General features: G+C 44.7%; 1 protein-coding gene across 4 annotated transcripts in view; it reads left to right on the forward strand.

Annotated features, from left to right (window-relative positions):
* The window catches only part of LOC140393714 (S-adenosylhomocysteine hydrolase-like protein 1), a 121,522-nt gene that overhangs the window by 84,599 nt on the left and 15,730 nt on the right, over nucleotides 1-21,193 (forward strand). For all 4 annotated transcript variants that reach the window (XM_072480028.1, XM_072480031.1, XM_072480029.1 and 1 more), the window contains exons 5-10: nucleotides 1,026-1,128; nucleotides 9,457-9,551; nucleotides 12,025-12,131; nucleotides 16,086-16,202; nucleotides 18,997-19,060; nucleotides 20,709-20,797. In XM_072480028.1, the coding sequence (XP_072336129.1) occupies nucleotides 1,026-1,128; nucleotides 9,457-9,551; nucleotides 12,025-12,131; nucleotides 16,086-16,202; nucleotides 18,997-19,060; nucleotides 20,709-20,797 (575 nt within the window). The remainder of the gene's footprint in view (nucleotides 1-1,025; nucleotides 1,129-9,456; nucleotides 9,552-12,024; nucleotides 12,132-16,085; nucleotides 16,203-18,996; nucleotides 19,061-20,708; nucleotides 20,798-21,193) is intronic.

Here is a 21,193-nt window from a genome sequence, read left to right on the forward strand (position 1 = left end):
GTGTCTTTAAGACAGAGATAGACAAGTTCTTGATTAATAAGGGGATCAGGGGTTATGGGGAGAAGGCAGGAGAATGGGGATGAGAAAATATCAGCCTTGATTGTTGGGACTCGATGGGCTGAATGGCCTAATTCTGCTCCATGTCTTATGGTCTTATAAGTTACTTTGCTATTGAGTCTGCAGAAATGGGCGTGTTGAAGACATTTTCTGACGATGGAACCGCCTTGGCTGCAATATCTTACATGGTGTAAAGTTTTGATGGATTATTTTCAACAAGTCAAAAAGAAATTTCACAGTTTAGTGATTATTCATTTCCACCAGGAGATGAGTTCTTGGTCAGATATTTACACACAAGCTGTGAAAGCAACAGGCCTAATAAACTGATAGATATAAAGACCATAAAGGGGCTCAAAAGTGTTTCTCACAGTTGGGTTAATGGATCTTAAAACATAATTGAGTGGATCCTAACACTGTGCCGGCCGGGGGAGGGGAGGATGACGACACCGGGAGGCAGGAGCTCAAACCGACCCAGCATATTTAAATGGATATTTGAATAAACTAATCTGGGTTATGTCAGCTGAGCAGGCCGAGAGCATCGTGCATTATCTGACGCCCGGCGTGAAGCCTGTGTAGGGGCTTTCCCGACCTAGCGGTATGGGCGCCGGGAGGGAGACTCCCCCCAAGTATCTTTGATTGTGAGACACCATGTGGAACTTGTGTGAGAGTGGCATTTTTTTAAAGGGCTGCCTAATGAATCTTTTCACTCCAGTACGCTGTCCAAATGGCTCCACATAACTCCCCATTTATTTCAAAATACAACGAGTGAAGCAGGTGGTTTTATTTTGTGTTTAGTGAGGTGCCCTGGCTCCAGGTGTGGACTCGGTGTGAGCCCCTGTCTGGTCAATGCTAACCCGTAATTAAACTGAGTGGATTCAATAAGTGATCCCATTATAAACCCAGAATAAAAGCATTTAGTGTGGCACTATTAGTGTATTAAAGTCTTCCTCCTTGTGTGTTTGCTGCAGGTCCTCATAGAGACCCTGGGTGCTCTTGGAGCTCAGTGTCGCTGGGCAGCATGCAATATTTACTCCACGCAGAATGAGGTTGCTGCTGCTCTCGCTGAGGCTGGTATGTTCATATTTTATTTACATACTAAGTTCACACATCCATGTTTCTGCTCCTTTACTGTCAGTCTGCCATTTGACACATTAGGCTGCAGGCCAAAGGCAAATATATTATAACTTGACAGTTTTCTGGTCTCCCTTTATCGGAAAGCATTACTGAAACGGGTGGGCGCTGATACCATCCGTACATCATCAAAATGCCCATTATTCATGTGACTCTTCACAGTGCGTGGTGATTGACTATTCAGGGACACGTTCTCACCAAACCTGAATCCTGTCCTCCAACAGTGTTCGCACACACACACACACACACACACACACACACATACACACGCACACAGCAGGGAATCTCAGATTGGAATAATTTTCTTCCTAAACTGGAGGGTTGGTGCCAATTCTGACACCTGGACTGTTCTGACTCAGATCAGTGAATGTGGAACAGGCGGGATTTGAAACTGCGATCGTGGTTTGTGTAGCAGAGCCACTCAAAAGATAATCTCACAGAACCATCAATGGAGCAAATTTTTAAAAATATGTGTCTTGACACTTCTGTAAACCCGGTATTAATTCAAGCTTTGATAGTAAACAATCTTCAGAGTTTCTGTTTGCCCAATATGAAGGTTGTATGTTTAACTATATTCAGGTTGTGGGCAATAACCGGGATTCACCTCATGCCCATCTATATAGGATCAGACCAAAGCAGTGGTTGTTGGGCTTGGAGGTGAATGTCTGTAATGTGTAAGCTTAAGCTTTGCACGTCTGTCCAACTTGGATCAAGCATAACCTACTTTCTCGGGAGCTTTACTGAAGGTATGAAGAATCAAAGCATAGGCACCTTCGAGTACATCCAACTATATTGGGCTGGATTCTCTGCCCCGTTGCGCCACATTTCTGTATCAGCACGCCGGCAGGATGCTACGTTGCGCTGGCCGGTCAATGGGGTTTCCCAAGTTAGGAACAGAATGTGCAACAGAATTTTGGATAACCTCAAGTTTACACAAGAACTGAAGGTTTTATTTTGACAGGTTACTGGTAAAATTAGTACAGTCTGTAGATTGTTTCACTGGCACAAAATGTAGGCTCTAAGTGACGTGTTTTAAAATGGTTACTGATGGAAAACCCTTGGGCTGCCGGCAAAACAGAGCACCCCGACGGCGGAGAATCCCGCCCACTGGAGTTCCATTCCACAAAATGCTCAGCCTGGGTGTTGTAGGTCCTTGGCTTAGCATCTGCTGTCGCTTCAACTTGAGCAGTTTTCCTTTCACGCAATGGTTTGCCTTCCATTCTCGGAGCGGTGTAAGGGGGCGGACCACTCCAGGAACCAAACTCGCACTGTTACTGTTGTTCTGAACCACAAGGTAGCCATCTATCCAACGGAGCTAACCAGTTCCCCCACTGCTGGAACTATCACATCGAAAATTACACAGATTTGTAGACCAGGCAGCAAGTAGTTATCAAAGCAAAGCATTCACAATGGGCTGTAAAACTGGGAGACCTTGGTAGGAAGTTGCATAGAGGAGGGTTCATACAGGCTGAGTTGAATAAAGCTTTTATTGTTGTGGATTTAGTGACAGCTGATCACTAGGCTCCTCCTACTCAGCAAATTGAACAGTGAAAGGTAGGGTCTAGGATTGTAGTATTTCAAGTTGCTGTCCTTCAAAATGAGAAAGCAAAACATATATAAAGTTGCTGCAATGTTTGCTTTTCCATGCTCTGTTAAATTTTATTTTTCCTCGGGCTATTTTACATTCATGTTTGGGCTTTAGAAAGCCCACGTATTGTCCTGCCCTGTACATCCCATTGATGATCTTGACCCAGGTAATGATCTATGCTCAGAAATAAAATATTTAAATGCCTGAGTGTATGTCTTTGTGTTTGTATAAAATAGAATTCTCTCCAATTCCCCAGTTTTAATTGTGATAGATATTTATCCACGCAACCAGCTTTGAGGCATGTAGAAAAGACCTATATCCTAATTTAGTTCCTCAAATATTATTTTGCCCCCTCCATCCTCCCACTTCCATCAGCAACGATTTTAAAACACATCACTTGGAGCCTACATTTTGTGCCAGTGAAACAATCTGTACTAATTTTACTAATAACCCGTCAAAATAAAACCTTAATTTCTTGTGTAAACTTGAGGTTATCTAAAATTCTGTCACACGTGCCCTAACTTGCACCAAGTCCCTTCACCTATCACCCCTGTGCTCACTGACCTTGATTGACACCTGGCTCTGCAATGCCTCGATTAAAAAATTTCCATCCTTGTTTTAAATTGCTCTGTGGTCACCCCTCTCCCTATCTCCAATCTCCCGCAGCTCCACAACCTCTTGGATGTCAGCACGCCTTTTAATTTGGTCTCTTGACCACCCACTATTTTAATTAATTAATAATCGCTTATTATCACAAGTAGGCTTCAATGAAGTTACTGTGAAAAGCCCCTAGTTGCCACATTCCGGCGCCTGTTCAGGGAGGTCGGTACATGAATTGAATCCGGGCTGCTGGCCTTGCTCTGCATTACAAGCCAGCTGTTTAGCCCACTGTGCTAAACCAGCCATTAGGTGGTGGGGCCTTTAGCTACCTGGCCCTAAACTTTGGAATTATCTCCCTAAATCTCAGAACCTCTGTTTCCTCCTAACACGCTTCTTAAAACGTACCTCTTTGACCATGCCAATCTTCCCTGTCGCCTAGTGTGGCTTGGTGTCAGATCTTGTTTGATGACACCCCTATGAAATGCTTGGTGCATTTTACTTTATTAAAGATGCTCAAAAATGTGTGTTGTTATTGCTGCACAGGAACTGGATTAACATGTAGAACTGAATTGAAAAGAAACCCACTGAGCTGCTGACTGCCTGCTGGTATTAATTTAACTTCCCACTGCTTTCTGATTCTTTAATTGTCCGTGTCTCTTCCCTTTCTCCTCCTTCCGCCCACCCCCACCATATTGGGGTGCATATGGGTGAGGAGAAAAAAAAACGGTCAGTGTGGCTGGAGGATATAGAATCTTGTACATTTCCATGAGTTATGTGAACCTTGACCAACATTTCCTATCAGTTGCAATGAAAATATATTCTCTAACGATAGTTGGGTTGCAACCTACACTAATATGCTCCAGAAAGAGTGCCCAATCAACTGAGGTAAAGGTCAGTGGATATCTCCGGCACCGAGTAGCACAGTGGTTAGCACTGCTGCCTCACAACACTGGGTTCAATTCCGGCCTTTGGTGACGATGTGGAGTTTGTACATTCTCTCCTTGTCTGTGCGGGTTTCCGCCGGGTGCTGTGGTTTCCTCCTACAGTCCAAAGATGTGCAGGTTCGGTGGTGCTGCAGGGAGCAAGGGGGCCTAGGTAGGGTGCTCTCGGAGGGTCGGTGCAGACTCGAGGGGCTGAATGGCCTCCATCTACACCGTAGGAATTCTATGATTCTATGCCACACGGGTGTTGTGGACACAGTGGCAACTGGAGGCTTGGCCTCAGCAGTGGGGTTAGTGGCCTCAGCCATGCTAATGGTGAATTTGGAATTTTAACACAACATCAAACTTTACACAAGACAGAACAAGAAGAGAAAAACGAATAAAGAACATATCATTTACAGATTGCCATAACGTTGGTGACCCCAGCCCCCATGGTCACATCGTCTTATTTACAGTGGTGTACATACAGAGAATGGTGTATTTATATTTATAGTGATGGAGAGAGTCATGTTGAACCTTTCTTTTTCGAGGGTGAGTAGGCTATACTGCTTCGCCGGTTTCTTGCATGCGAGAGGGATCGGTGTCCCTTCTGCCGTGGGGCTCTCCTTCCCATAACCCTGGCGATGGCCTCAAAAAAGGCTGTGCAGAACTCCGAGTCTGGGGTAGCATCAGAACATATGGGTGGTTTGACAGCCACCCCCCCCCCCCCCCCCCCAAAAAAAAACAAACAACCGCTCGCACTTATCCTCATCTGTGTGCGTGTGCGTCCCGCCACCTCTGGGATGAATCCGCCAAGGTGTGTTAGTTATTCCGCCCTCACTCGATGCGCCATTTCCCTATGATGTAAACGTCTATATGTGAGCAGGCCTTGTGCATGTTGGAGAAGGTGGTTGAACTTCCAAAGCTTTATTCCCCCCATCGCTGTGAACGCTGCTGCCCTGCTACATAAAATGCCCCCCCCCCCCCCGCCCTGGCCCCAACCAGCCCACACTCACCCGCAGTGGGTCCCTCTCTCTCTTAGATGCAGCTCCTGTAGGAAGGCTACGTCTACCCTCCAGTTTTTGAAATGGGCGAGGACTCTGGATCCTTTCACCGGACCATTAAGGCCCCTCAAATTCCATGTAGCTAGTCTGACGCTCCTGTGGGGTCAACCATACTCACCCTGTGGATTGCTGGATCCTCAGCACTTTGGGTGGCATTGCGGTCGATACTGGGTTGATTTGGGGGATTTTTCATTCTTTTGGTGCTCGTTCGTTGGGGTTAAAGGACCTTAAGCAAGGTTTCTCGACAAGAGCCGCCTTTTGTGCGACCGCTCAGCTCATGGCCCCCACCAGCTGTCCTAATGGTGAATTTATCTGCCGACTTTAGCTCCAATGCTTACGCTGGCACGTAAACGCCATGTTAGACCACTCAACTGTTTCACTAGGACCAGGGAAACAAAATCTCCAGCAACTGGGGCTCCTGCAGGTCTCTCAATGCAATGTGAATGGTCTGTAGTGAGTTTCAGAGCGTTTGGCTCAGTTTAAGCATCTTGGTAAAATATTGAGAGCTGAGATGATCCCGTTCTCTCTCAAGAAACTCCCAACCCTCCAAAATAAAAGGTGAATATTCTTTGTAAGGTGAACTAGAAAGTAGTCAATAAATGGCATGTAGCAACAGTGGAAAATTAACTTTATTTATTAGTCAAACGTGTTGAGAAAGTATTGTCTTCTCTGAGCTTTTAGAGAAACTAAGTCTGGTTTGGTAGCCAGCCGTGGTTGCTGAAAAACAAAGCTGCTTTTTCACCTTCCATCTGGGAATTTTGCTCAATTTTCTAAGATTGGTGTGTGGGAGGATCTTAAAAGGAACCTGGGGCGAAATTCTCCGGAAACGGCGCGATGTCCGCCGACTGGCGCCCAAAACGGCGGCAATCAGACGGGCATCGTGCCGCCCCAAAGGTGCGGAATGCTCCGCATCTTTGGGGGCCGAGCCACAACATTGAGGGGCTAGGCCCGCGCCGGAGGAATTTCCGCCTCGCCAGCTGGCGGAAACGGCCTTTGCTGCCCCGCCAGCTGGCGCGGAAATGACATCTCCAGGCGGCGCATGCGCGGGAGCGTCAGCGGCCGCTGACAGTTTCCCACGCATGCGCAGTGGAGGGAGTCTCTTCCACCTCCGCCATGGTGGAGACCGTGGCGGAGGCGGAAGGGAAAGAGTGCCCCCACGGTACAGGCCCGCCCGCGGATCAGTGGGCCCCGATCGCGGGCCAGGCCACCCCCCCGGGGTCAGATCGCCCCGCGCCCCCCCCCCCCCCCCCAGGACCCTGAAGCCCGCCCGCACCGCCTTGTGCCGCCGGTAAGGTAGGTGATTTAATTTACGCCGGCGGGACAGGCAATTTATTGGCGGGACTTCGGCCCATACGGGCCGGAGAATCGAGCGGGGGGGCCCGCCAACCGGCGCGGCGCGATTCCCGCCCCCGCCGAATATCCGGTGCCGGAGACTTCGGCAACCGGCGGGGGCGGGATTCACGCCAGCCCCCGGCAATTCTCCGACCCGGCGGGGGGGGGGGTCGGAGAATGTCGCCCCTGATCTTTCCAGTAGCTTTCTTTGGTGAGGCAGGCAAAATTATCTTGGGGTTGTCACAAGACGTACAGATACCAGAGGTTGCTGCACCGTTAAGGTCAATGTAAAAGCAGCTGTGCACAATCTGGATTTGCACAGTCCTCCTTCCCACCTGCTCTAATGACCTGGCAGCACACCATTCTTGTCAAATTGCTTCAGTGGTACAGCAAAGCCTACTTCAGTGCCTCTACCAGCATCAGCCAGAAACTTGTGGTATTTCGAGTATTCACAGTCATAGTACTGTGTTTAAAAAAAGTTTAAATTCTTCTACCGCATGCTTTTGGTGGAAGTTGGCAGTTCATTTATGTTTAGGACTATGTATTATTATGTACATAACTTCAATGCTTTAATGTCATACTGTAATAGTGCTCAAGCATTCCTGAAAATTGTAACTTGATGTGAAACAACTTTATATGAATCATGGGTTACTGTAGGAATCAATATTAAAGCCAGAGTGAGGTTTGTTTGGGCATTGCTTTTTCTGGGCAAGAAATGTTTAATTACTGTACTGTACACACATAGCAATGCACATTCTTAACTGGAATAACTTGCAAAATAAAATCACTGAATATGACACAAACACCATTTACATTGAAATTAGATCACCCAAACAAACCCCTTGAGTAAGACGGCTTCTGACTCTCGCCCACAGCACATCCTCCGTCCCTTCCTCTGCTAAAGCTCTGTCTTTTTGCACCCTGCTTCCCGCTCACTCAATTCCCTCGCCCCCACCCCCTTGCTGACAGTTTGCAGGGGCTGACTGGAGTGCCACAAAAGCATCAGGAGGGTGAGGCAGGGAGCTGGGGAAGATGCTGCTCCATTCCCCCCCAGGGATACTCTCAGTACATTATCTGACCGGTGGCCAGCAGCTTCCTGTCCCTGCCTTGCACTCCTGCCCCCAGATCTCAGACCTTGCTCTCTCCCCACAGCCTGGGCTTGTGTGACTATGATGGCAGCTCCAGCATCAGAACAGGGTGGCAGCTGGTCCAGAGTTCAGCGCAGGGTGGGCAGTGCCAAAGTTCAGACGACATAAAATCAAAAATGGTGATGTAAATCGAAGAAAGGCCCAAAAGAGTAAATTACATTAAAGTGAAAAGACTTGAAGTGGGGTGACTTTTAGTGAGGACTTTCTGTATCAATATATTCAGATTCAAAACTTTAGTGACTATTTTATAATGGTTTTCTGTGAACTCCAATTCTGATGGAATTCAGCACAGGACAACTTAGACAGGTGACTCTTGCATCCACACTGGGTACATTTGCTCGACCTTGTTTGAGCTGTTCCTTTAGAAGTTACATTCTCTCTGCAGTGTGTGATGCATCCTGTTTGGGGGAAGAACAAGTCCCTGTCTTATCCCAGCAGCCAAGTGCAACTGTAGGCAACAGCGCCAATCAAATTCCTCAAGAGGCCTGGTGCCCAGATGGTGCTGCTGTTCTTACTGAGGGAGAAAAAGGAGGGGAGAATGAAAAGCTGCTCTGTTTCAATTCAGAACTGGAACATGGAAAGGTGAAATTCTGAGGATGTTCTTCAGGGATAAAGTTCCATGTAAAAAAATTCATAGGTTTAATTAAAAGAAAAGAAAAACGGACAAGATTGTGAAAGAGAAACGGGCAGGATTGTATGTGTGCAGGTGCGCTGAAAGTTATGGTCGAGTCTTTTGAGCAACTGCATTCTTAATCAGGCGAACTTTAATGTTGAATTGATGCCACAATTTTAAATGGGCAGCTCGTCACATCGGGGATATATTGCAATATAATTGAGTATGAATCTGCTAGTTCTATTGGGCTGAGGTTTCTTTAACGGATGATGGCAAATTCCAGATTTTCGTTCGTGTTTTTCATTTCCGGTACTGACACTTGATGATTTTCACACTAACCTCATTGCAGTGTTAATGTAAGCCTACTTGTGACAATAAAAGATTATTATTAAACTACTGGAATACATAGCTTTCAGACATTCTGGAAGGATGGGATTCAATAAACTGGGATGGCAGGCCAATTTTGTATGGGCTAATCTAAACAATTCCTAAGTACAGATGATTTCCAATTAGAAAATATTGCCTATCTGTGTTTTATAAAAAGAAATGCATGATTGCACTGTATTAAATATATTTTGTCGGTTTGGTAAGATTTCCTGGCTCACACCATACAAACGTAGTTAATGTGCATGCTTTGCATTTCTAAAATGTGATCCAGCCAATATCTAGTCGAAACAATGGGCTTAATTACGTTGGTCTCTGCAAGCTTAATAAAATGCTCTGACCCGTGAAATGTCATCAGCTGATCCTTTCAGATTCTCCCACCGAATATTGAAGAGCCTGATTCACTGATATACCCTCCTTGCTGTGAAGTTTTATTTCAGCTTATATTTTGCAAATCATCTGCTAATTATGGAAAGTCTGCTTGAAGTAATTGGAGCTCTCTCAGTTGAACTCTACGTCCACTTTTGAATTATTTTAAGCTTGTTGCAGCTCGGGTTTAAATATTTGAACATTTCCCTATAATTATTGTGGTTTTTTTTCAAACCTGCCCACCCCTCAGGATTTGCGGTGTTTGCTTGGAAAGGGGAGTCTGAGGATGATTTCTGGTGGTGCATCGATTGTTGTGTCAACATGAACGGCTGGCAAGCAAATATGGTAAATGAGCTACTTTTCTAGCCAAGTTGAGGACTGCAGGTTCTGATTATCCTTCTTCCCAAAGCATTCCACGCTCCGTCAATTTCTCCTAGCTTCTCTTCTCTCTATCATGAACAGCTCTAAGTTGATGTGTTAACTCCCCAGTTAGAGGAAATATTTTCCCCTATTCACTCTGTCAGGCTGTATAATTTTAAATGCCCCAGTCAAGTATCCTGCTGCCCTCTTTGCTCCAGTGCAAATAGACCCAGTGTCTCTCTGCAACAATAACTTCCGATCTGATCCATTATACGATGGCTTTAAAGACCTCTTTATATCACGAGCCACCCAGAACTACACACGCTATTCTCAACTGTGGTCGAGCCAATGTTTTGTACAGTTTATAATTACTACTTTTTCATAGAATTTACAGTGCAGAAGGAGGCCATTCGCCCCATCGAGTCTGCACCGGCTCTTGGAAAGAGCACCCTAACCACAGTCAACACCTCCACCCTATCCCCATAATCCAGTAACCCCACCCAACACTAAGGGCAATTTTGGACACAAAGGGCAATTTTATCATGGCCAATCCACCTAACCTGCACATCTTTGGACTGTGGGAGGAAACCGGAGCACCCAGAGGAAACCCATGCACACATGGGGAGGATGTGCAGACGCCGCACAGACAGTGACCCAAGCCAGAATCGAACCTGGGACTCTGGAGCTGTGAAGTAATTGTGCTATCCACAATGCTACCGTGCTGCCCACTAAAAGAGACAGTGTATTTTATTCCTGTTTAGTGTCCACATTGCAGAGGTTTATTAATGGCCAATTCCGGGTGCGTGCCTTTCTTTAAGGGGGAAACAAAGTGAATATTGGTCACTGCTGGAAAACAAAGAGTTTCTCAACTTTTGTCAGTGTTTCCATTAACTCCAATCTTGGGCAGGGAATGTGGCAGAATGAAGTTTTCTGCTTGTGGCTTCTCAGACCAGTTTGCACCAAATGATGTCACCTGCCTACTGTATCTGCAATTAAATGGGGGGGGGGGGGGGGGAGAAATGGTTCTACTTTGTGTGATTTAGGATCTTCACAACGTTAGTTGGGGGCTGGTTTTCAAAATCAGGCCCCAGTGTTTATAGGACAGTGTATCTAAACCAGAATTATGGTAGAGGCACAATGCTTTTCAGCTCCACCTGAAGTTTCATGTACTTTCTTGCAAATTGTAAGACTGGTGTAATCATATGACTTTCAGCCTTAATGCGTACCAAATCCTGTTATTATCTCCATAATACCCTTTTGTTCTCATTCTGTCCTCTGACTGCACTTTGTCTTTCTCTAGCTCTAGCTGCCAGGAAATGTGAAAACGGCCAGTTACAAATCTTTAAACCGTTTGCGTTCCCGGTCCAAGACAATAATATGTAATGGTGGGGGTAAAAGCCAACATCCATATTTTTTAGAACCATAGCATATTGTGCTTCAGACATGACTAAGCTTTTCTTAATTGGATCAAGGAGATTAGGTAGCCTGAAAAAATATAATAAGTGTTTTCGAAAAAGATTTCACAATGTAGTAATTATTGATTCAAGGAAATTAAATAGCGCTGTGGAAAGATATGTCGTGACATTTCAACCTGCGATATCCATTTCTTTTAATTGAAAGTTTCTTTGCTTTAGTGAACTGTAATTATTAAAATTGATAGGTTTCCCATTTGATTTCATTTAAAAAAAAGTGTAAGTTCATTAAAAATGGTTACTCCAATGCAGAGGGCAGTATTTTAAGTAGCTGTTAGTCAATAGTGCCCCCAGGAGGAGATAGTCTGCCAATGCATTACATTAGTTGCATAACAAAATGTTCACAGCACTGCATAGTAACTTATTACAAGTTGTATAGCCATCAAGACTTTTAAAATCTAGTGGGGAGTGTGATGAAGGGAAGTCGTATAAAGAAGAGTGACCTTGCAGCAGTTGAGATTAAATTATGTTCTTCTAGGATATCTTATCGTAGAATTATTTTATAGGCTCCGGAACCCTGTTAATATTCACCATGAAAATGTAAGGTGTGGAAAACTTATCTTCCCTTTTCAGCTCTGTTGTGTAACCTTGACTGAGATAATTGTGCCCGTTGCACTGACTCCAATGGTGTTTGAACAAAGTCTAAGCAATGTTAAGCAGATTCGGCAAACTTTAAAAAAAATTTAAAAAAATTAATGGGCCTGTGTTGACTGATGATTCTCGGTCACAAAATAAATAATGAAAAATTTCCAAGTTCCAGTCCGATTGATGTTGGACATATAATCGTAATGCAAACAGAAACTCGATCGAACTGGAAACTTAACACAAATTGACCTTGCAGTCTCCTTTCCTTTCACCTAATCTGTACCTAATTTCCTTGACCTTTCCTGCAAGCCTAAATATTTTCTGGCTGATTTACCGACTTTTGTTGACTGTGCAAAAGTTAGTGGCAATCTTTTTTCTGTATTTTGTTCTCTCCCTCACAGATTCTGGATGATGGTGGAGATTTGACTCACTGGGTCTATAAGAAATATCCCAATGTCTTTAAGAAAATCCGAGGCATTGTAGAGGAGAGTGTGACTGGTGTTCACAGGTGAGAACATTCTAAAAGGTTTCAGCTAAAAAGAAACATCTTGACCACTGGTAATCCAAGATATTCAGTAAGAAGGAAAGTGGGGCAGTTGGGCGGTAGGAAATAGTGGTTCCACCTGTAGTTAATGGAAGAACAAAGTAGCTAAGATCATCACTTCCCGGTCAGTCGTCGCTGAAGATTTTCTAGAGAGTGCCAAAAGCGGATAAATAGGTGAGATAGTTTATTTTATTCATTCATGGGTTATGGGCATTGTTGGCTGGGCCCTTTTATTGCCCATCCCTAATATCCCCCGAGAATTTGGTGAGTTGCCTTCTTGAACCGCTGCAGTCCATGTGGTGTAGGTACACCCACTGTGCTGTTAGGGAGAGAGTTCCAGGATTTTGACCCAATGACAGTGAAGGGACGGCGATGTATTTCCAAGTCAGTATGGTGAGTGACTTGGAGGGGAACCTCCAGGTGGTGGGGTTCCCAGGTTTCTGCTGCCCTTGTCCTTCTAGATGGTAGTGGTTGTGGGTTTGGAAGGTGCTACCTAAGGAGCCTTGACGAGTTCCTGCAGTGCACCTTGTAGATGCAGTGCACTGCTGCTAATGTTCGTCGGTGGTGGAGGGTTTGAATACTTGTGGATGGAGCATCAATCGAGCTGTTTGCTTCATCCTGAATGGTGTCGGGTTTCTCATGTTGTTCGAGTTGCACTCATCCAGGCAAATGGAGAATATTCCATCATGTGCCTGACTTGGCAGACAGGCTTTGGGGAGTCAGGAAGTGAGTTACCTCGTCACAGGATTCCTAGCCTCTAACCTGCCCTGGTAGCCACAATATTTATATGGGTAGTCTAGTTTAGTTTCTGGTCAATTGTAACCACCAGGATGTTGATGGTGGGGAATTCAGTGATGGTAATGCCATTGAATGTCAAGGGACAATGGTTAAATTCTCTCTTGTTGAAGATACTCATTGCCTGACATTTGTGTGGTGTAAATGTAACTTGCCACTTATCAGCCCAAGCCTGAATATTGTTCAGGTCTTGCTGCATTTAAACATTGACTGCTTCTGTATGCAAGAGTCACAAATGGTGCTGAACATTGTGCAATCATCAGCGAACAACCGCATTTTCTAACTTTAGAATAGAAGGAAGGCAATTGATAAAACAGCTGTAGTTATTGGACCTAGGGCACAACCCTGAGGAGTTCCTGCAGCGGTAACTTCCAACTGAGACAATTGACCTCCAACAACCACAACCACCTTTCTTTGTCTTAGGTATGACTCCAACCATTGCAGAGTTTTCCCCCCGATTCCCATTGACTCCAGTTTTGCTAGGGCTTCTTGATGCCACATTTGGTCAAGCGCTTCCTTGATGTCGAGGTCAGTCACTCTCCCCTCACCTCTGGAGTTTAGTTCTTTTGTCCATGTTTGATCGAAGACTGTAACGAGGTCAGGAGCTGAGTGACCCTGGCAGAACCCAAACTGAGTATCAGTGAACAAGTCATTGTTGAGCAGCAATGCCACTTGTTGATGACCCCTTCCATCACTACTGATCACAGTTAGAAGTCTTACAGCACCAGGTTAAAGTCCAGCAGGTTTGTTTCGAATCACTAGCTTTTGGAGCACTGCTCCTTCCTCAGGGCTCACTTGAGGAAGGAGCAGTGCTCCAATAGCTAGTGATTCAAAACAAACCTGTTGGACTTTAACCTGGTGTTGTAAGACTTCTAACTGTGCTCACCCCAGTCCAACGCTGGCATCTCCACATCATCACTACTGATGGTTGAGTAGACTGATGGGGTGCAAAGTGGCCAGATTGGATTTGTCCTGCTTTTTCTGTACAAGACATACTTGGGCAATTTTCCACATTGCTGGTAAGATGTCAGTATTGTAGCTATACTGAAACAGCCTGTCTAGGGGAGCGAGACGTGCTGGAGCTCAAGTTTTCAGTGCTATTATAAAATTGTTGTCAGGGCCCATAGCCTTTTCAGTATCCCAGTATCCAGTGCCTTCAGTTCAAAGTGGGGCTGGTTTAGCACACTGGGCTAAATAGCTGGCTTTTAAAGCAGACCAAGGCAGGCCAGCAGCATGGTTCAATTCTCGTACCAGCCTCCCCGAACAGGTCCGGAATGTGGCTTTTCACAGTAACTTCATTTGAAGCCTACTTGTGACAATAAGCGAGTTTCATTTCATTTTCATTTCAAAGTGGCTAAAGACAAGACAAAATCCAAGACTGGCATCTATGATACAGGGGACCTCTGCAGGAGGCTGAGATAAATCATCAGCTCAGCACTTCTGACTGAAGATTGTTGCAAATGCTTCACCGTATCTTTTGCACCGATGTGTTGGGCTCCCCCAGCATTGAGGATAGAGATATTTGTGGAACCTCGTCCTCCAGTGAGTTGGTTATTTGTCCACCTCCATTCACAACTAGACGTGTTCTGATGGCAGAGCTTAGATCTGGTCCATTGGTTATGGAATCGCTTAGCTCGGTCTACTGCATGCAATTTATGTTGTTTGGCACTTAAGTAGTCCTGTGCTGTAGATTCACCAGGTTGACACCTAATTTTTTGGTATGCTTGGTGTTGTTCCTGGCATGTTTTCCTGCATTCTTCATTGAACCATAGTAGAATCTCTGGCTTGATGGTAAGGGTAGAGGTGAGAAATGTGTCTTTAAGCCAGAGATAGATAGGTTCTTGATTAATAAGGGGATCAGGCGTTACGGTGAGAAGGCAGGAGAATGGGGATGAGAAACCTATCAGCCATTATCGAATGGTGGGGCAGACTAAATGGGTTGGATGGCCCTAATTTTGCTCCAATATCTTGTGATCTTATGATTACATGAATGAACAGTATGCAATTTTCATAAGACAATCAAATTTCCGTTACTCCCCAATTATGGAAAGCAAGGAAAATGCTTATTTACTTATTTTCTTAAAAAAATAGGCTGGCCTTCAATAGCTAAATTTTGAAGCGAGGCTAGTTCAAATTTTTAAAATTCAGATGGATTGTTGGTGCTGTGAAAACTTTATTCTTTTTATCCATGAGAGACAGAGCAAGCAAGAAAGATTCTCTTAAATATTTAACACAAATGGTTCATCTCGACCAGCAATCAGTTGGGCCTAGAGGTTGAGCATACTTCTTCAATTTGTGTTCAGGGGACACTCATGCAATTACCTTAGTTAAGAGCAGTGTGGTAGCACAGTGGTTAGCACTGTTGTTTCACAGTGCCAGGGTCCCGGATTCGATTCCCGGCTTGGGTCACTGTGCAGAGTCTGCACATTGTCCCCGTGTCTGCGTGGGTTTCCTCCGGGTGCTCCGGTTTCCTCCCACTCGTCCCGAAAGACGTGCTTGTTAGGTGAATTGGACATTCTGAATTCTCCCTCAGTGCACCCGAACAGGCGCTGGAATGTGGCGACTAGGGGATTTTCACAGTAACTTTCATTGCAGTGTCAATGTAAGCCTACTTGTGACACTATTAAAGATTATTCTTCTAGCACCTGCCTCATTCGTGAAATGATCCCTTGACTTTCAGGTGTCAAGAGGATCTTCTTGCAGCTGGAGAATATGTTTGAGATTATGCATTTACAACCCTCTTTTTGAATAACTAATGCTTCACATCAGTATTGTAGGCAGCCAGGTTTAAACATGCTAGCCAACTTTAAAAAAAAAAATGGAATCTAGCACTACAGAAATATTATGCTTTTAAAAAAAAAAAGCAACTGGAGACCAATTCGCCACGGTTAACAAAGAGATAAATTCCATCAGCACTTAACATTATAATCAGTGTGTGAATGCTACTCTGTGAATGTACTCTTGCATGCACACACAAAGCCAGAAAGCAACTTTGAAACAGTCAGGATAAATCTGATATATTGGCAGCATGTCACCAGCTTCGGTTATAACCGTGTCCGTGACGTATTTCAAAGGTTACGCAAAATGGTTATGCGTTAAGGCTTTGTGTTTGTTTTGTTTCAGACTGTATCAGTTGTCCAAGGCAGGCAAGCTCTGCGTCCCAGCCATGAATGTGAATGATTCTGTTACCAAACAGAAATTTGACAACCTCTACTGCTGCAGGGAGTCGATCTTGGATGGGTGAGCAATACAGTATTAAGATTTTCTTTGTTTGGAAAGTTTTTATAAATACAATTAACGTGAATAATTTGTGTGTGCCATCCTTTTGATTTCAGCAGGACCATATTCTCATGTTTGTAACCGAAACAGAATTTATTACAAAGCTACAAGAAAAACCTTGCTGAATGGACGAGACTGGTTAATTTGGCAATTCGGGTTTTGCATTGCATTCATGGCTCATTTTAGGGACTCTGTGTTATGTCTGAAAAAGCATGTATTTTCTTGCCCTTGCCCCTTGATGATTCTGTCAATGGATCGTTGCACATGTTCCTCAAACCATGCTTTATTTACCTACTGAAGGGAAGGTTTATTATCTCCAGGGCAGATGAAATATTGCAATTTCGTCAGATTCTTTTAAGCAGCATGACAGACAGTTAGTTAGCATCTGTCATAGGGAAAATGCTAGAATCTATCAAAGTAGTTATGCAGGGCACTTAGAAAATATTAATGCAATTCACGTAGAGTCAATATGGTTTTGTGAAAGGAATATTATCTTGGACATATTTATCAAAGTTCTTTTGAGGAAGTAACAAGCACCGTGGATGAAAGGGAACATGTGGGTGTCCTACACTTGGATTTCCAAAAGATATTTGACAATATTAACGGCGGGACGGTGGCACAGGGGTTAGCACTGCTGCCTCACGGCGCTGGGGACCCGGGTTCAATCCCTGCCTCGGTGACTGTCAGTGCGGAGTTTGCACTTTCTCCCCGTGTCTGCGTGGGTTTCCTCCGGGTGCTCCGGTTTCGTCCTACAGTCCAAAGATGTGCGGGTTAGGTGGGGTTACCGGGATAGGCTGGGGGGGGGGGGGGGGGGGGGGGGAAATGTGGGCTTGGGTGTGGTGCTCTTTCAGAGGGTTAGTATAGGCTCGATGGGCTGAATGGCCGCCTGTGGGGATTCTATATAAACAAGAACGCTGCTGCACAAAATAAGATCTCATGGTGCAGGGGGTAACATATTAACTTTGATAGAGCATTGGTTAGCTAACAGGAAACCAAATAGGCAACCAAATAGGCATAAATGGATCAGTTTTAGATTGTCAAGATTAGTGGGGCATGTTCACTCTACTGATTCCTGGGATGAAGAGGTTTTCTTAGGGTGAAAGGTTGGGTCTGTATACATTTGAGTTTAGAAGAATGAAAGATGATCTTATTGAAATATATAAGAGGGGACTTAACAGGGTGAATGCGGAAGAGATGTTTCCCCTTATTTGAGAGGCTAGAACCCCATTTATGATGCAGGTAGAATTTATTTTTGAGGTTATTTGTTTGTGGAAGCTGGATCATTGAATATTTTTGAGGCTGAGTTAGATGGATTGTTGACTAACAAGGGAGTCGTATGGGTAGACAAGAAGTAGAGAGCACAATCAGATTGACTATGATCTTATCAAATGGTGGAGCAGGCTCAAAGGCCAATCGGACTACTCCTGCCCCTAATTTGTATGTTTGTTTATATGCAACATAGACATGTAGAATTATTTTAATAAATGCTAAAAGCAGTACATGGTAAAATTTTGATTTTCCTTGGATGAGGGAGCACCGTTTTGATTTGTGAACCTACTTGGCTGCTTGATGTAGGTTAGTGTGCAGCTCCGCACCAATTACCCCCCATCCCCATCACATCTCCTGATGTGGGAGATCCACATTGTAAATGGGCGCAGTAAAGGAAGCTTTATTTGATTAAACTGGTAGCCAGGATGATCAGGTATCAAAAAGGAAGCACATTTGTCATCTGGCACTAACCCAAGTAATTCCAGCGTATTTACTTTAATATTACCATTGACTGTGTGAAATTCACATGTCAGGAGCTGGTGACATTAATGTCCCAATAAAAGCAGCTGCTAAAACTAACAAAATATTGAAAAATCGCCAAGAATCCCTAAAGTCTTGTTAATTCAAGGTATGAATTGAAAGTGCACTATGACATTGTTCACTTTTCCCCCCTTGCACAGTTATTTGCTACTCTCTCCACCTGAAGACGCTCTGATGGTGGATATGTCCCATGGTGGCTGTGGTCTCCTGGTGGGCTGTGGTCTCCTGGTGGGCTGTGGTCTCCTGGTGGGCTGTGGTCTCCTGGTGGGCTGTGGTCTCCTGGTGGGCTGTGGTCTCCTGGTGGGCTGTGGTCTCCTGGTGGGCTGTGGTCTCCTGGTGGGCTGTGGTCTCCTGGTGGGCTGTGGTCTCCTGGTGGGCTGTGGTCTCCTGGTGGGCTGTGGTCTCCTGGTGGGCTGTGGTCTCCTGGTGGGCTGTGGTCTCCTGGTGGGCTGTGGTCTCCTGGTGGGCTGTGGTCTCCTGGTGGGCTGTGGTCTCCTGGTGGGCTGTGGTCTCCTGGTGGGCTGTGGCCTCCTGGTGGGCTGTGGCCTCCTGGTGGCTGTGGCTCTCTGGTTTCAGCTGGCCTTCCCGGCAGTTATTTTTTGTGTGAATTTGGGGTTATGCTGGCAGACAGGTTGTTGGCATTGTGTTTGATCCCAACTGCCTCACTGGATAGGGATCTGAAGCAGGAACTGCTGCTTTGCTGGTTTTGTTGTTCTTCGTAGCTCAGGAACATGAGCCATTTCGGCATCCATTCTACTACACTAGCTGACATCACCCAGTCCTGTCAAGGAAGTGAGTTCCCTTTGAGCACACCGACTAACATAAGAGCCCCCAGTGTGCCCAGAGAAATTTACATCAAAAAAGTTGGTCAAAGTTACAAATCTGCAGTTCTCACACAGTTCATGAACTATGAATCTCATCATCTGCTTCTGTGTTCTGTTGCCAGCTTAAAGAGAACAACAGATGTGATGTTCGGTGGAAAGCAAGTGGTAATATGTGGATATGGAGAGGTAATGTCCAGCCTACCTCCTGGTACTTCTGTAAATAAATGGACACTTAATTCACCCGATGATAGATTTTTATATTTTGTTTTCAATCCAATTTTTGCATTACATATAATTAATTACAAGCCATTCCAATTTGCTGCAGATTACTGATCTTGATTTTTGTAATATTTGCATGGTCACTATGGAAACATTGGATCATTGGCTATTTAATTTTTAAGCTGTCCTGTGAACATATTTGCATTGATTTGGATTGTGTTTCTGGTGCTGTGGCAGCTGTTGTACATCAATGAAAAAGTGTTGCGACTTCCCAACAAGCTAATTACTGCACAAATGTTGAGAGTTGGTTTCCTTCTACAAGTAGGGGATCAGTCATCACGGAAAGATAGCAGAATGAGTTGTGTTCCTTGCAAGAGCAAAGCTGACGTAACCAAGGTTACGTATCGGGTGTGAGCATTGCACTTGAAAGTTCTGCTAAGGATTCTCTCAGCCACTCCCCCCTTTCTACGTCAACCTGCGTGTGGGGAAGCTGTCGCTAATGCATCTCTTGTAGAGAAGTTGGTTGTTGCTGTAATGTACTGTAACCTATCTAGAAAATGTGTTTTTAGAAAGAATACAAAAGAAATTAAATGCAGCTTGTCCCACATGCGTGCTTATTTTCCATATAAAGTAAAATGATGAATATAGTTGTGAGTAAAGCTGTGGAAGATGGCTACTACAGGGAGAGCTGTCCGAATAGCAAGAATATTACTTTACTGGTTCTGAATTTAGGGAAAAGAAAGGTAAGGAAAAGTCGGCATAGCCACAGATCTCCCCCTTTTGAGGGGGAGAGCTGCCTGGTGGTGGTTTAACCAGATGATCACCACACCTCAGGTGAGGGGCAAGGTTGAGAAGGCAGGGCCTTCACGAATAATCTCAAGGCGGTACGGGAATTGAACCCGCACTGCTGGCCTCGCTCTGCATCACGAGCCAGCCGTCCGTCTAGCCAACTGAGCTAAAGTGGCCCCTAGGGAAAAGAAAACGGCATTAGGAACTTCCTTATTAAAAATGTCAGTTCAAGAGAAATGGCTGACAAATGCCGTCAGTCAGCCGCGAAGGAAGAAGTGGTGCAAAGCTTTTGTCACAAATTCTGAAATGCCAGCCTGCCTTTCTCATTCCGATGTTCGTGAGGGTAAGGGGGGTAAACATGAGGGTGGAGGGAGTAGAAGGGCTAGTGAAGAGAGATGGTATGGGTCAGCTGGCTTGTTTCTCTGCTGCATGCTTTCTTTAACTCTATGTAGATTCACTGTCCGTATGGAGTTTGTACATTCTCCCCGTGTTTGCGTGGGTTTCGCCCCCACAATCCAAAAATGTACAGGTTAGGTGGACTGGCCACGCTAAATTGCCCCGAAATTGGAAAAAATGAATTGGGTACTCTAAATTTAAGAAAAAAACAGTGTAGACAATGGCTGACATTAGCTTATATCCCGTATTTTCAAAATTCATTTCAAATTTCTATCTTTCGTGGTTTGAACTTTGCTTTTGAAATAGTTTGCAGTAAACCAAGCATCAATAACAGAATTCCGTAGATCTTACTTGCTGCTCCTCGAGTTGAAAGACTGTCGATGGGGGGGAGAAACCCATTAATAATGCAAATCTTTTGACATTTTTATAGGTCGGGAAAGGTTGCTGCGCTGCCCTGAAGGCTCTGGGTGCTATTGTATATGTGACCGAGATTGATCCAATTTGTGCTTTACAGGCTTGGTAAGATGACTGTTTTCAATGCTTATTGTAGCTCCATGCTCAAACTTTAGCTATCTTGGCTAAGGGAACTAGGGGGTTAGCAGAGCCCTTAAGGTGAAACTGAGCAAAATATATCCAATACATAAGTTATTTTATTTCCTTGCACCTGATATGGTAACTGTTTAGTTGTGGATTAATTTCTGTCCCATTTAGCCAACTACCTTTTTGCGATACCTCCCTCAGACATGTTACGTCCGATTGATGTTTCTTAGTTTGGTTCAGGATTGAACAATGCAGGATAGCTTCAACATTGAAAGTACTGTTTCTTTTAATTCCCAAGAACCCTGTGGGCTGAGAATGATCCTGTGTTTAGGTACAATCATCTTTATCTGCATTTGTCACTAAACTGTAATTACA

The sequence above is a fragment of the Scyliorhinus torazame genome, chromosome 17, assembly GCF_047496885.1.
Source record: "Scyliorhinus torazame isolate Kashiwa2021f chromosome 17, sScyTor2.1, whole genome shotgun sequence".
In the NCBI taxonomy this organism is placed as follows: domain Eukaryota; kingdom Metazoa; phylum Chordata; class Chondrichthyes; order Carcharhiniformes; family Scyliorhinidae; genus Scyliorhinus; species Scyliorhinus torazame.